Source organism: Phyllobates terribilis, unplaced genomic scaffold, assembly GCF_046119375.1.
Source record: "Phyllobates terribilis strain yellow unplaced genomic scaffold, ASM4611937v1 Scaffold_12__6_contigs__length_324123572, whole genome shotgun sequence".
NCBI lineage: Eukaryota > Metazoa > Chordata > Amphibia > Anura > Dendrobatidae > Phyllobates > Phyllobates terribilis.
Genome location: NW_027362772.1, coordinates 91,605,123 through 91,620,059, shown reverse-complemented (window position 1 = coordinate 91,620,059; position 14,937 = coordinate 91,605,123). Strand labels below are relative to the sequence as shown.

General features: G+C 52.3%; 1 protein-coding gene across 1 annotated transcript in view; it reads left to right on the top strand.

The window, feature by feature from the left end:
• Nucleotides 1-11,032, top strand: part of LOC141172201 (protein-arginine deiminase type-2-like) — a 46,420-nt gene extending 35,388 nt beyond the window's left edge. The window contains exons 11-16 of the mRNA XM_073656150.1: nt 4,435-4,586; nt 8,744-8,888; nt 9,191-9,284; nt 9,371-9,447; nt 9,533-9,658; nt 9,743-11,032. Of these exons, the coding sequence (XP_073512251.1) occupies nt 4,435-4,586; nt 8,744-8,888; nt 9,191-9,284; nt 9,371-9,447; nt 9,533-9,658; nt 9,743-9,979 (831 nt within the window). The 3' untranslated portion in view covers nt 9,980-11,032. The remainder of the gene's footprint in view (nt 1-4,434; nt 4,587-8,743; nt 8,889-9,190; nt 9,285-9,370; nt 9,448-9,532; nt 9,659-9,742) is intronic.
• The last annotated feature ends 3,905 nt before the right edge of the window (nt 11,033-14,937 follow it).

Here is a 14,937-nt window from a genome sequence, read left to right as displayed (position 1 = left end):
CTCCTATCCATCACTAGAGATCAGAGGTGACATCACTGAGAATGCCTCCTATCCATCACTAGAGATCAGCGGTGACATCACTGAGAATGCCGCCTATCCATCACCAGAGGTGACATCACTGAGAATGCCACCTATCCATCACTAGAGATCAGAGGTGACATCACTGAGAATGTCTCCTATCCATCACTAGAGATCAGCGGTGACATCACTGAGAATGCCTCCTATCCATCACTAGAGATCAGCGGTGACATCACTGAGAATGCCGCCTATCCATCACCAGAGATCAGCGGTGACATCACTGAGAATGCCGCCTATCCATCACCAGAGATCAGCGGTGACATCACTGAGAATGCCTCCTATCCATCACCAGAGATCAGCGGTGACATCACTGAGAATGCCTCCTATCCATCACTAGAGATCAGAGGTGACATCACTGAGAATGCCTCCTATCCATCACCAGAGATCAGCGGTGACATCACTGAGAATGCCTCCTATCCATCATCAGAGATCAGCGGTGACATCACTGAGAATGCCTCCTATCCATCATCAGAGATCAGCGGTGACATCACTGAGAATGCCTCCTATCCATCACCAGAGATCAGCGGTGACATCACTGAGAATGCCTCCTATCCATCACTAGAGATCAGCGGTGACATCACTGAGAATGCCGCCTATCCATCACCAGAGATCAGCGGTGACATCACTGAGAATGCCTCCTATCCATCACCAGAGATCAGCGGTGACATCACTGAGAATGCCTCCTATCCATCACTAGAGATCAGCGGTGACATCACTGAGAATGCCGCCTATCCATCACCAGAGATGAGCGGTGACATCACTGAGAATGCCGCCTATCCATCACTAGAGATCAGCAGTGATATCACTGAGAATGCCTCCTATCCATCACCAGAGATCAGCGGTGACATCACTGAGAATGCCTCCTATCCATCACTAGAGATCAGAGGTGACATCACTGAGAATGCCTCCTATCCATCACTAGAGATCAGCAGTGACATCACTGAGAATGCCGCCTATCCATCACTAGAGATCAGCGGTGACATCACTGAGAATGCCGCCTATCCATCACCAGAGATCAGCGGTGACATCACTGAGAATGCCTCCTATCCATCACTAGAGATCAGCGGTGACATCACTGAGAATGCCTCCTATCCATCACCAGAGATGAGCGGTGACATCACTGAGAATGCCGCCTATCCATCACCAGAGATGAGCGGTGACATCACTGAGAATGCCGCCTATCCATCACCAGAGATCAGAGGTGACATCACTGAGAATGCCGCCTATCCATCACCAGAGATCAGCGGTGACATCACTGAGAATGCCGCCTATCCATCACCAGAGATCAGCGGTGACATCACTGAGAATGCCGCCTATCCATCACCAGAGATCAGAGGTGACATCACTGAGAATGCCGCCTATCCATCACCAGAGATCAGCGGTGACATCACTGAGAATGCCGCCTATCCATCACTAGAGATCAGAGGTGACATCACTGAGAATGCCTCCTATCCATCACCAGAGATCAGCGGTGACATCACTGAGAATGCCGCCTATCCATCACCAGAGATCAGCGGTGACATCACTGAGAATGCCGCCTATCCATCACCAGAGATCAGCGGTGACATCACTGAGAATGCCGCCTATCCATCACCAGAGATCAGCGGTGACATCACTGAGAATGCCGCCTATCCATCACCAGAGATCAGCGGTGACATCACTGAGAATGCCGCCTATCCATCACCAGAGATCAGCGGTGACATCACTGAGAATGCCTCCTATCCATCACTAGAGATCAGCGGTGACATCACTGAGAATGCCGCCTATCCATCACCAGAGATCAGCGGTGACATCACTGAGAATGCCTCCTATCCATCACCAGAGATCAGCGGTGACATCACTGAGAATGCCTCCTATCCATCATCAGAGATCAGCGGTGACATCACTGAGAATGCCTCCTATCCATCACCAGAGATCAGCGGTGACATCACTGAGAATGCCTCCTATCCATCATCAGAGATCAGCGGTGACATCACTGAGAATGCCTCCTATCCATCACCAGAGATCAGCGGTGACATCACTGAGAATGCCTCCTATCCATCATCAGAGATCAGCGGTGACATCACTGAGAATGCCTCCTATCCATCACTAGAGATCAGCGGTGACATCACTGAGAATGCCGCCTATCCATCACCAGAGATGAGCGGTGACATCACTGAGAATGCCGCCTATCCATCACCAGAGATCAGCGGTGACATCACTGAGAATGCCTCCTATCCATCACCAGAGATCAGCGGTGACATCACTGAGAATGCCGCCTATCCATCACTAGAGATCAGAGGTGACATCACTGAGAATGCCTCCTATCCATCACTAGAGATCAGCAGTGACATCACTGAGAATGCCGCCTATCCATCACTAGAGATCAGCGGTGACATCACTGAGAATGCCGCCTATCCATCACCAGAGATCAGCGGTGACATCACTGAGAATGCCTCCTATCCATCACTAGAGATCAGCGGTGACATCACTGAGAATGCCTCCTATCCATCACCAGAGATGAGCGGTGACATCACTGAGAATGCCGCCTATCCATCACCAGAGATGAGCGGTGACATCACTGAGAATGCCGCCTATCCATCACCAGAGATCAGAGGTGACATCACTGAGAATGCCGCCTATCCATCACCAGAGATCAGCGGTGACATCACTGAGAATGCCGCCTATCCATCACCAGAGATCAGCGGTGACATCACTGAGAATGCCGCCTATCCATCACCAGAGATCAGAGGTGACATCACTGAGAATGCCGCCTATCCATCACCAGAGATCAGCGGTGACATCACTGAGAATGCCGCCTATCCATCACTAGAGATCAGAGGTGACATCACTGAGAATGCCTCCTATCCATCACCAGAGGTGACATCACTGAGAATGCCTCCTATCCATCACCAGAGATCAGCGGTGACATCACTGAGAATGCCGCCTATCCATCACCAGAGATCAGCGGTGACATCACTGAGAATGCCGCCTATCCATCACCAGAGATCAGCGGTGACATCACTGAGAATGCCGCCTATCCATCACCAGAGATCAGCGGTGACATCACTGAGAATGCCGCCTATCCATCACCAGAGATCAGCGGTGACATCACTGAGAATGCCGCCTATCCATCACCAGAGATCAGCGGTGACATCACTGAGAATGCCTCCTATCCATCACCAGAGATCAGCGGTGACATCACTGAGAATGCCTCCTATCCATCACTAGAGATCAGCGGTGACATCACTGAGAATGCCGCCTATCCATCACTAGAGATCAGCGGTGACATCACTGAGAATGCCTCCTATCCATCACTAGAGATCAGCAGTGACATCACTGAGAATGCCTCCTATCCATCACCAGAGATCAGAGGTGACATCACTGAGAATGCCTCCTATCCATCACTAGAGATCAGAGGTGACATCACTGAGAATGCCTCCTATCCATCACTAGAGATCAGCGGTGACATCACTGAGAATGCCGCCTATCCATCACCAGAGATCAGCGGTGACATCACTGAGAATGCCTCCTATCCATCACTAGAGATCAGAGGTGACATCACTGAGAATGCCGCCTATCCATCACTAGAGATCAGAGGTGACATCACTGAGAATGCCTCCTATCCATCACCAGAGATCAGCGGTGACATCACTGAGAATGCCTCCTATCCATCACTAGAGATCAGCGGTGACATCACTGAGAATGCCGCCTATCCATCACTAGAGATCAGCGGTGACATCACTGAGAATGCCGCCTATTCAGTTATGGCTAGCTTCCATTGGGGTCCCATGATGAACGCTCGGTTATTGCCGCTTATCCCTCACATTGGGTTTCATAGACGCGGTACATTAGGCCATGAGTCTCTATCGTGTCAGGTGTCCCCCGGCATTCTGTGCGGGATCTGGTAGCCGGGAGTTTTCTGGGCACGCGTCCCGGGTATTTTGCAGGTTGTCTTACAGTTCAATGGAAGCTGATGGTCAATTAATCTCAATCTGTAATGGAAAGTTGTCTCGGGTGTCGATCCCGGGTCCGGGGCCAGGAGACAACTTTTCTTCCCCCGCAGCAGAACTTTGGGCTTAGCAGCTGCCATATTGAGCATGATGGATCGTGATTGAGTTATCCCGGGGCTGCTCTCATCTTACCGGCCCTAGCGGCCGCTCTGGATTTGTGTGGAGTTCCCAGGGCTCCCCGTCAGTCTCTGCTTCTGGACTTTATGGGTGAAACATCGTAAATTTTGCTGGTTTTCATTAGAAGCGACAATGGTTTAGTGGGTCATGTGACTGTCAGCGGAGCGCCCACCATGCACTGCTCTGATGTGACTGGAGTATAAGACTTGATATCTGTGTGTTGCTGATGGTCTCTGTGCATTTCCAGGGACCAGATTTTGGCTATGTTACAAGAGTTGCAGCTTCCACGGAGGTCACAAGCCTGGACTCCTTTGGAAACCTTGAAGTGAGCCCTCCAGTGATGGCCGCAGGGAAGAAGTACCCGCTGGGCCGGATTCTGATCGGGAGCAGCTTCCCCAGGTAAGGACGTAAAGCGGGCGGACATATGGTGAAGCGATGGGCTATACGTATCGGAGACCTCCAATCGGTAATATACCTGCTTGCTGGTCTGCAGCTTCCTGGTGGGGGCGCTGGTGCAGTGGTGGGCACTCTGTATCTGTGTAATATGACTGCTCGCTGTTCTGCAGCTTCCTGGTGGGGCGCTGGTGCAGTGGTGGGCATTCTGTATCTGTGTGATATACCTGCTTGCTGGTCTGCTGCTTCCTGGTGGGCACTCTGTATCTGTGTAATATACCTGCTTGCTGGTGTGCAGCTTCCTGGTGGGGCGCTGGTGCAGTGGTGGGCACTCTGTATCTGTGTAATATACCTGCTTGCTGGTCTGCAGCTTCCTGGTGGGGCGCTGGTGCAGTGGTGGGCACTCTGTATCTGTGTGATATACCTGCTTGCTGGTCTGCAGCTTCCTGGTGGGGCGCTGGTGCAGTGGTGGGCACTCTGTATCTGTGTGATATACCTGCTTGCTGGTCTGCAGCTTCCTGGTGGGGCGCTGGTGCAGTGGTGGGCACTCTGTATCTGTGTGATATACCTGCTTGCTGGTCTGCAGCTTCCTGGTGGGGCGCTTGTGCAGTGGTGGGCACTCTGTATCTGTGTGATATACCTGCTTGCTGGTCTGCAGCTTCCTGGTGGGCACTCTGTATCTGTGTAATATACCTGCTTGCTGGTGTGCAGCTTCCTGGTGGGGCGCTGGTGTAGTGGTGGGCACTCTGTATCTGTGTGATATACCTGCTTGCTGGTCTGCAGCTTCCTGGTGGGGCGCTGGTGCAGTGGTGGGCACTCTGTATCTGTGTAATATACCTGCTTGCTGGTCTGCAGCTTCCTGGTGGGGCGCTGGTGCAGTGGTGGGCACTCTGTATCTGTGTGATATACCTGCTTGCTGGTCTGCAGCTTCCTGGTGGGGCGCTGGTGCAGTGGTGGGCACTCTGTATCTGTGTGATATACCTGCTTGCTGGTCTGCAGCTTCCTGGTGGGGCGCTGGTGCAGTGGTGGGCACTCTGTATCTGTGTGATATACCTGCTTGCTGGTCTGCAGCTTCCTGGTGGGGCGCTGGTGCAGTGGTGGGCACTCTGTATCTGTGTGATATACCTGCTTGCTGGTCTGCAGCTTCCTGGTGGGGCGCTTGTGCAGTGGTGGGCACTCTGTATCTGTGTGATATACCTGCTTGCTGGTCTGCAGCTTCCTGGTGGGCACTCTGTATCTGTGTAATATACCTGCTTGCTGGTGTGCAGCTTCCTGGTGGGGCGCTGGTGTAGTGGTGGGCACTCTGTATCTGTGTGATATACCTGCTTGCTGGTCTGCAGCTTCCTGGTGGGCACTCTGTATCTGTGTGATATACCTGCTTGCTGGTCTGCAGCTTCCTGGTGGGGCGCTGGTGCAGTGGTGGGCACTCTGTATCTGTGTGATATACCTGCTTGCTGGTCTGCAGCTTCCTGGTGGGGCGCTGGTGCAGTGGTGGGCACTCTGTATCTGTGTAATATACCTGCTTGCTGGTCTGCAGCTTCCTGGTGGGGCGCTGGTGTAGTGGTGGGCACTCTGTATCTGTGTAATATACCTGCTTGCTGGTCTGCAGCTTCCTGGTGGGGCGCTGGTGTAGTGGTGGGCACTCTGTATCTGTGTAATATGACTGCTCGCTGTTCTGCAGCTTCCTGGTGGGGCGCTGGTGCAGTGGTGGGCATTCTGTATCTGTGTGATATACCTGCTTGCTGGTCTGCTGCTTCCTGGTGGGCACTCTGTATCTGTGTAATATACCTGCTTGCTGGTCTGCAGCTTCCTGGTGGGGCGCTGGTGTAGTGGTGGGCACTCTGTATCTGTGTAATATACCTGCTTGCTGGTCTGCAGCTGTCTGGTGGGGCGCTGGTGTAGTGGTGGGTACTCTGTATCTGTGTAATATACCTGCTTGCTGGTCTGCAGCTTCCTGGTGGGGCGCTGGTGCAGTGGTGGGCACTCTGTATCTGTGTGATATACCTGCTTGCTGGTCTGCAGCTTCCTGGTGGGGCGCTGGTGCAGTGGTGGGCACTCTGTATCTGTGTGATATACCTGCTTGCTGGTCTGCAGCTTCCTGGTGGGGCGCTGGTGCAGTGGTGGGCACTCTGTATCTGTGTGATATACCTGCTTGCTGGTCTGCAGCTTCCTGGTGGGGCGCTGGTGCAGTGGTGGGCACTCTGTATCTGTGTGATATACCTGCTTGCTGGTCTGCAGCTTCCTGGTGGGGCGCTTGTGCAGTGGTGGGCACTCTGTATCTGTGTGATATACCTGCTTGCTGGTCTGCAGCTTCCTGGTGGGCACTCTGTATCTGTGTAATATACCTGCTTGCTGGTGTGCAGCTTCCTGGTGGGGCGCTGGTGTAGTGGTGGGCACTCTGTATCTGTGTGATATACCTGCTTGCTGGTCTGCAGCTTCCTGGTGGGGCGCTGGTGCAGTGGTGGGCACTCTGTATCTGTGTGATATACCTGCTTGCTGGTCTGCAGCTTCCTGGTGGGCACTCTGTATCTGTGTGATATACCTGCTTGCTGGTCTGCAGCTTCCTGGTGGGGCGCTGGTGCAGTGGTGGGCACTCTGTATCTGTGTGATATACCTGCTTGCTGGTCTGCAGCTTCCTGGTGGGGCGCTGGTGCAGTGGTGGGCACTCTGTATCTGTGTAATATACCTGCTTGCTGGTCTGCAGCTTCCTGGTGGGGCGCTGGTGTAGTGGTGGGCACTCTGTATCTGTGTAATATACCTGCTTGCTGGTCTGCAGCTTCCTGGTGGGGCGCTGGTGTAGTGGTGGGCACTCTGTATCTGTGTAATATGACTGCTCGCTGTTCTGCAGCTTCCTGGTGGGGCGCTGGTGCAGTGGTGGGCATTCTGTATCTGTGTGATATACCTGCTTGCTGGTCTGCTGCTTCCTGGTGGGCACTCTGTATCTGTGTAATATACCTGCTTGCTGGTCTGCAGCTTCCTGGTGGGGCGCTGGTGTAGTGGTGGGCACTCTGTATCTGTGTAATATACCTGCTTGCTGGTCTGCAGCTGTCTGGTGGGGCGCTGGTGTAGTGGTGGGTACTCTGTATCTGTGTAATATACCTGCTTGCTGGTCTGCAGCTTCCTGGTGGGGCGCTGGTGCAGTGGTGGGCACTCTGTATCTGTGTGATATACCTGCTTGCTGGTCTGCAGCTTCCTGGTGGGCACTCTGTATCTGTGCGCTGGTGTAGTGGTGGGCACTCTGTATCTGTGTAATATACCTGCTTGCTGGTGTGCAGCTTCCTGGTGGGGCGCTGGTGTAGTGGTGGGCACTCTGTATCTGTGTAATATACCTGCTTGCTGGTCTGCAGCTTCCTGGTGGGGCGCTGGTGCAGTGGTGGGCACTCTGTATCTGTGTAATATACCTGCTTGCTGGTCTGCAGCTGTCTGGTGGGGCGCTGGTGCAGTGTTGGGCACTCTGTATCTGTGTAATATGACTGCTTGTTGGACTGCATCTTCCTGGTGGGGCGCTGGTGCAGTGGTGGGCACTCTGTATCTGTGTGATATACCTGCTTGCTGGTCTGCAGCTTCCTGGTGGGCATTCTGTATCTGTGTAATATACCGGCTTGCTGGTCTGCAGCTGCCTGGTGGGGGCGCTGGTGCAGTGGTGAGCACTCTGTATCTGTGTGATATACCTTCCTCCTGTTCTGCAGCTGCCTGGTGGGGACGCCGGGGCCGTGGCAAACACACTGTATCTGTGTAATATTACCACTTACTGTCCTGCAGCGGCCAGTGCGGCACATGTGCTGTCTCTTGTGTCCTCTCGCACCCTCTCCTATAATTACCCTCAGCTGTCACACGAGTGGCAATAAACACCTTTCTGCTGCTTTGCTGAGTTGGCAGAGTTATTTGTGTGGGCACCTCACTGTGCTCACCTCTGTAACCCTGCCAGTGGTGCCAGGGCACGCACAGCGCTCATGTGAGCCCGCGGATCTGGATTACATGATGTCAGCAGGATCCTGGGGATGTGTCTGTGGGTTCAGGGGCCCTCGTCTGTCAGCACAAGCCTTCTCCCTGTAGATCGTAAGCTCTGCTGTCCTCCCATCTTATTCCCGCTGATCAGCATATTTTATGCGCGGATCTGTCTGTGCCGCAGGTTCCTTGCCCACCGTCTCCTCTCTTCACAGCTCGTCTGGTAGAAGAATGACCAAAGTCGTGCGGGATTTTCTGAACGCCCAGAGGGTGCAGTCGCCCATCGAGCTGTTCACTGATTGGCTATTTGTGGGTCACGTGGATGAATTCATGACTTTTGTGCCGGCACCGGATCAGAAGGTATCGTGTGCAGTTTACACAGTTGTTTCGGGGATACAGGTGATCACTTATCACCCCACAATGGGGATGATATACAGTCACCACAACCATTATTATTTCCCTAATTTGGGATTTTATCCGATCCTATATACCTGGTGCCGTTCAGTAATGAGCTGCTGCCACCTGCTGGACGTCGCGAGTAATGATCGCATTATCAGCACAGACTCCAGATGAGTCCTCCAGGGACCAGTCATGGGGGGTGGGGGGATCGATGGATCCAGTGTGCAGATCCACAGCCGATAAGTGAATGTTTCTATCTTTAGGGCTTCCGCTTGCTCCTGGCCAGTCCAGCCACCTGCCTTAGGATCCTACAAGACAAGAAGCAGGAAGGCCACGGAGACGTCATCATGTTCCAGGGTGAGAGCGGCAGCGCAGCTCCGTCCTGCAGAGCATCGCGCTTATTATAAGGGATGTCCGTCTTTATTCTCATCTTCCTCCTGCAGGATTAGAAACCAAACGATGGACCGTGACCAAGATCCTCTCCACGGATGTCATCGTCCAGGAGAACTCTTATGCCCAGGTAAGCCACAGCCATGCCCCATAGCATAAAGGGCAGCGGTCAGGTACGTGAGAGCAGGAGGTTACCGCCGCTTATCCTCTTGCAGCACTGCATCGACTGGAACAGGGATATCCTGAAGACGGAGCTTGGCCTGACGGAGGAGGACATCATCGATGTACCGGCACTATTCCGGCTGCACCAGGACAAGGCTGTGGCTTTCTTCCCCAACATGGTGAGTACTGTGCCACGACACCCCGCACTGACATCTCACTGATTACAGACGTTTCAAACTTCTCTTTATCTATGTTTCCTCCAGGTGAATATGATCGTTCTGGGGAAAGACCTAGGAATTCCCAAACCCTACGGGCCCGTCATCAAGGAGACGTGCTGCCTGGAGGATTACGTCATTGAGCAGCTCAAGCCCTTAGAGCTGAGATGCACGTTCATCGACGATGTGGTGTCGTACCACAAGAAGCTGGGCGAGGTGCACTGTGGCACAAACGTGCGCCGGAAGCCATTCACCTTCAAGTGGTGGCAGATGGAGGAGCCCTAGTGATCGGAGGCGGCCTGGACCCCTCCTCATCCTCGGCAGTCTCCTCCTGAGCTCCAGTCCTCTGAGGGTTTAGTGTTGTGTAGCCGGGTCAGGGCTAATATATACTCTCCCCCCGACCTATGATGAAAGTCCAGTGATAGACCACCATCTTTAATAAATAAATCGTATAGGAAAGTCTACTAGCTTGCGATGCGGCACAGGATCCCGGGAGATCGACCTCACGATGAAGAGCCTTGTTATTCACGGATCTCACTTATTATACGTTATTACAGGCTGGTCCCACCACCTTCTTGCCAGGCGGAGTAAGGACAGAGGTGATTGCCGCACGCCGACCAGAGGATGATGAGTGATGGCCGCAGATTCATATATCGATATATTCCCTGGATTTTCTGTTTTATGTGTTGGGACTCGCAGCGTTGCCTGTAGTGGGATGTGATGATTACGATGATTTTTTTTTTTACACTAATATCTTTTTTCCAACGTTTCTTACTTCTGATGAGTTTTATGTCGATTCTCCTCGCGTTTCCTCTCGTTAATGGGCTAAACGAACGCTTCTCCCAGATCATGTCTGTAGGGGGGCGGTGTAAAGACCGAGAGATGAGCAATGACGGAATGGAAGTAGTCTTCCTTCCTCTTGCTCCACCTGGCAGCCTGCACACACTGCGTCACTCAGTAGAGGGCGACACGGAGTTGCCTTGTGGTTCAGTAATGATTCCTCCCTCGTAATCGGCCATGACGGTTCCCGTATTTCGTGCTCCTGTTGCACCTCTGTAATGGTTGCCTACAACCCGGGGGGCAGCAGATTTTAGGAAAGGAGACGTGTGAATGCAGATTCTATATCCTCTTATAAAATATACGGACCACTACAGAGAGAACAAGATAGGGGGTCTTCAAAGAATGAAAATGGTCACAGACCAGACCATGGCCGGCTCGTCCATTGCCCTAGGTATTGCTCTGTATCACCGTCAGTGCCTTATCAGACTCCCCCCATGATTCACGTCACGATCCTTGTGTGTTATTACTAACCGCCATAATAAAATCTTTGGAATGAAACACGCTTGTCGTCTGATTCGGAGTACAGGGTGTCCTCGAACTACCACCACCATCATCCGGACCTGACACAATGTGACGATGGCTTGGGGGTGCACCTATATTCACGTGGCACTGGTACATTGGGTAATTCCTGGGGTCACCAGCTTCTTATTAATAAGTCCTGAGGCCCAGCATTCACTTCTCCAGGGTAAATTACTTGATCGGGGAGTTCACCTCATTGTGGATCTTACACAAGCACCGTAATAAACGACAAACATTATGTATAGTTGACGGGTGGGCTCAGTAGACCCCAATCAAACACATGCAGAACTAACCGGCTAGCACAACTATATGGCCAGTGTCTGGGTGCACAGTATTGGGGTGTACATGGGCGGGGAACACTGTGGCTAGATCCAAAATGCCTGCAAGATGGAAGAAAGCAAATCATGATATTCTGTAAAATTATACTCCCTGGGTGGTTTTTGAAAGAGGTTCTGCAGTAGCAGTGGAGTGTAAGGGGATAAGGTGAAGAATATTACTCCAGTGTGATAAAGGAAAACACGTTCTACAGCATCTACTGGACTAGAGGCCATTGCTGGTGGGGGTGATAGGGGACAACAGATTCGGCAGACCCTAGGCCCCCATTAACCTTTGGCCACTAGAGTTGCACCTACTTGGCCCAGCAGAATCACAGAACTTCTGCGGCATGACGGTCATTGACCAGAGCGTCTTCTCCCACTGGACTCCTCACCTCCATCGGCCTCTTTCCTAGTCCCATCTCCAGACATTCCAGTGGCCGTCCGCCTTCTCCTCCCTGTAGAGAGGATAACATTAGTTGCCCAATGTTGGCCTCATCCATTCATGTAAGACATAATGGTGTAGGGGGTCACATGTTCCTGAGGGAGCGGACGATGAGTGCGAGACGCTGCTACACAACAGGTGATTGGGAAACCCGGAAAAGATGTACAGCAGTATTCAAAACTAGATGGTGGCCCGATTCTAACGCATCGGGTATTCTAGGGCGGCCGCGACCAATCAGCAGAGTGGTGTTTAAATTTGGCGCAAATATCGCTGATTGGTCGCGGCCGGCGGCCTGTGCGGGTACTTCCGCTGCGAGCTAGGGCCGCTGATCTCCCAACGGCAAGTGTGAAGGGAGGACCGGGGAGCGGCGCCGCCTAGGCCCCTGGTCGGGGTACTTCAGCGAGCAGCCGGTCATCTCCCGGCTGCATCGCCGCTGACCTCCGTGAGGCAGATGAGCCGCTAACGGCCGCCATCTTGTTCTGAAATCGCGCGTCGCTGATTAGCCGCAGCCGGACCAATCAGCGACGCGGGATTTCCTGGACGGACAGACAGACGGGATAAGCCGATTATATAGTAGATAATAATAGCAGTGTGTTTTAAAAACATGAGTTAAGCACAGAATCTTTCTACTAGTTTTTATTTCCAGCATTAGGAACATTACCACATTCTCCACCATTACGGAAGATCAACTTTCCTCTTCACTCTCCAAATCACATCTCATCACCTGTGAGCTTGACCCAATCCTGTCCCACCTCATCCCAAACCTTACCACAGTCTTCATCCCAACCCTAACCCACCTCTTCAACCTGGCACTAACAACTGGTGTCTTCCCCCTCATGCTTCAAGCATGCCTCCATCACACCCATCCTCAAAAAGCCCTCCCTTGACCCATCCTCTCTGACTAGCTATCGCCCCATATCACTTCTCCCCTTTGCCTCAAAACTACTGGAACACCACGTCCACTCTGAGCTGTCCTCCCACCTCTCCTCCTGCTCCCTCTTCGACCGCCTACAATCTGGCTTCTGACCGCACCATTCTACTGAAACTGCCCTGACCAAAGTCACCAACGACCTACTAACCACCAAATCTAAGCGACACTACTCTGTCCTCCTCCAGTCATCTGCCTTCGACACAGTGGACCATTCCCTCTTACTACAAACTCTCTCATCTCTCGGCATCACAGACTTGGCCCTATCCTGGATCTCCTCATACCTAACAGACCGGACATTCAGCGTCTCCCACTCACACACCACCTCCTCCTCATCTTGCCCCCTATCAGTCGGTGTCCCCCCAAGGTTCAGTTCTAGGACCCCTGCTCTTCTCCATCTACACCTTAGGCCTGGGACAGCTCATAGTCTCATGGCTTTCAGTATCACCTCTATGCTGATGACACACAGATCTACCTCTCTGGACCCGATATCTCCTCCCTACTAACCAGAATCCCACAATGTCTGTCCGCTATTTCATCCTTCTTCTCTGCTAGATTCCTAAAACTTAACATGGACAAAACAGAATTCATCATTCCGCCATCTCATTCATATCCCCCACCTGACCTATCCATCAACGTCAATGGCTGCCCACTCTTCCCAGTCCCTCAAGCTCGCTGCCTTGGGGTAACCCTGGACTCTCCTTCAAACCACATATCCAAGCCCTTTCCACTTCCTGCCAACTCCAACTCAAAAATATCTCCCGGATCCGCACATTCCTCAACCACCAATCTGCAAAAACACTAGTGCATGCCCTCATCATCTCCCGCCTCGACTACTGCAACCTCCTGCTCTGTGGCCTCCCTTCCAACACTCTTGCACCCCTCCAATCTATCCTAAACTCTGCTGCCCGACTAATCCACCTGTCCCCCCGCTATTCCCCGGCCTCTCCCCTCTGTCAATCTCTTCACTGGCTCCTCATTGCCCAGAGACTCCAGTTCAAAACCCTAACCACGGCATACAAAGCCATCCACAACCTGTCTCCTCCATATATCTGTGACCTAGTCTCCCGCTACATACCTGCACGCAGCCTCCGATCCTCACAAGATCTCCTTCTCTAATCTCCTCCCACAATCGCATACAAGATTTCTCCCGTGCTTCCCCCCTACTCTGGAACTCTCTACCCCAACACATCAGATTCTCGTCGACCGTGGAAACCTTCAAAAGGAACCTGAAGACCCACCTCTTCCAACAAGCTTACAACCTGCAGTAACCACCACTCCACAAATAATGCTGCACGACCAGCTCTACCCTCACCTACTGTATCCTCACCCATCACCTGTAGACTGTGAGCCCTCGCGGGCAGGGTCCTCGCTCCACCATACCGCTGCACGACCAGCTCTACCCACATCTACTGTATCCTCACCCATCCCTTGTAGAATGTGAGCCCTCGAGGGCAGGGTCCTCGCTCCACCATACTGCTGCACGACCAGCTCTACCCTCACCTACTGTATCCTCACCCATCCTTTGTAGATTGTGAGCCCTCGCGGGCAGGGTCCTCGCTCCACCATACCGCTGCACGACCAGCTCTACCCTCACCTACTGTATCCTCACCCATCCCCTGTAGACTGTGAGCCCTCGCGGGCAGGGTCCTCGCTCCACCATACCGCTGCACGACCAGCTCTACCCTTACCTACTATATCCTCACCCATCCCTTGTAGACTGTGAGCCCTCGCGGGCAGGGTCCTCGCTTCACCATACTGCTGCACGATCAGCTCTATCCTCACCTACTGTATCCTCACCCATCCCCTGTAGATTGTGAGCCCTCACGGGCAGGGTCCTCGCTCCTCCTGTACAAGTCGCCGTCACATTGTGTTCAAGATTATTGTAATTGTTCTTGTATGTATACCCCTTCTTCACATGTAAAGTGCCATGGAATAAATGGCACTATAATAATAAATAATAATAATAACATTACTCACTGTTTTCTAATTCAAAACATGAAGTGAAGAGTATAAATTTTAACTACTTTACAGAAAATAAAAAATTAACATTGGGCTGTTCTAAAAAATAGCAGTGTCAGCAGTTTTTACAAACTCACAATATGTACTCTTCTTTTTTTGAGGATTTAGCATTCCTGTGAATCACTAACCTAATATTTAGTTGTTACCCACAGTTTTTTAGAGCTGCTTCACATCT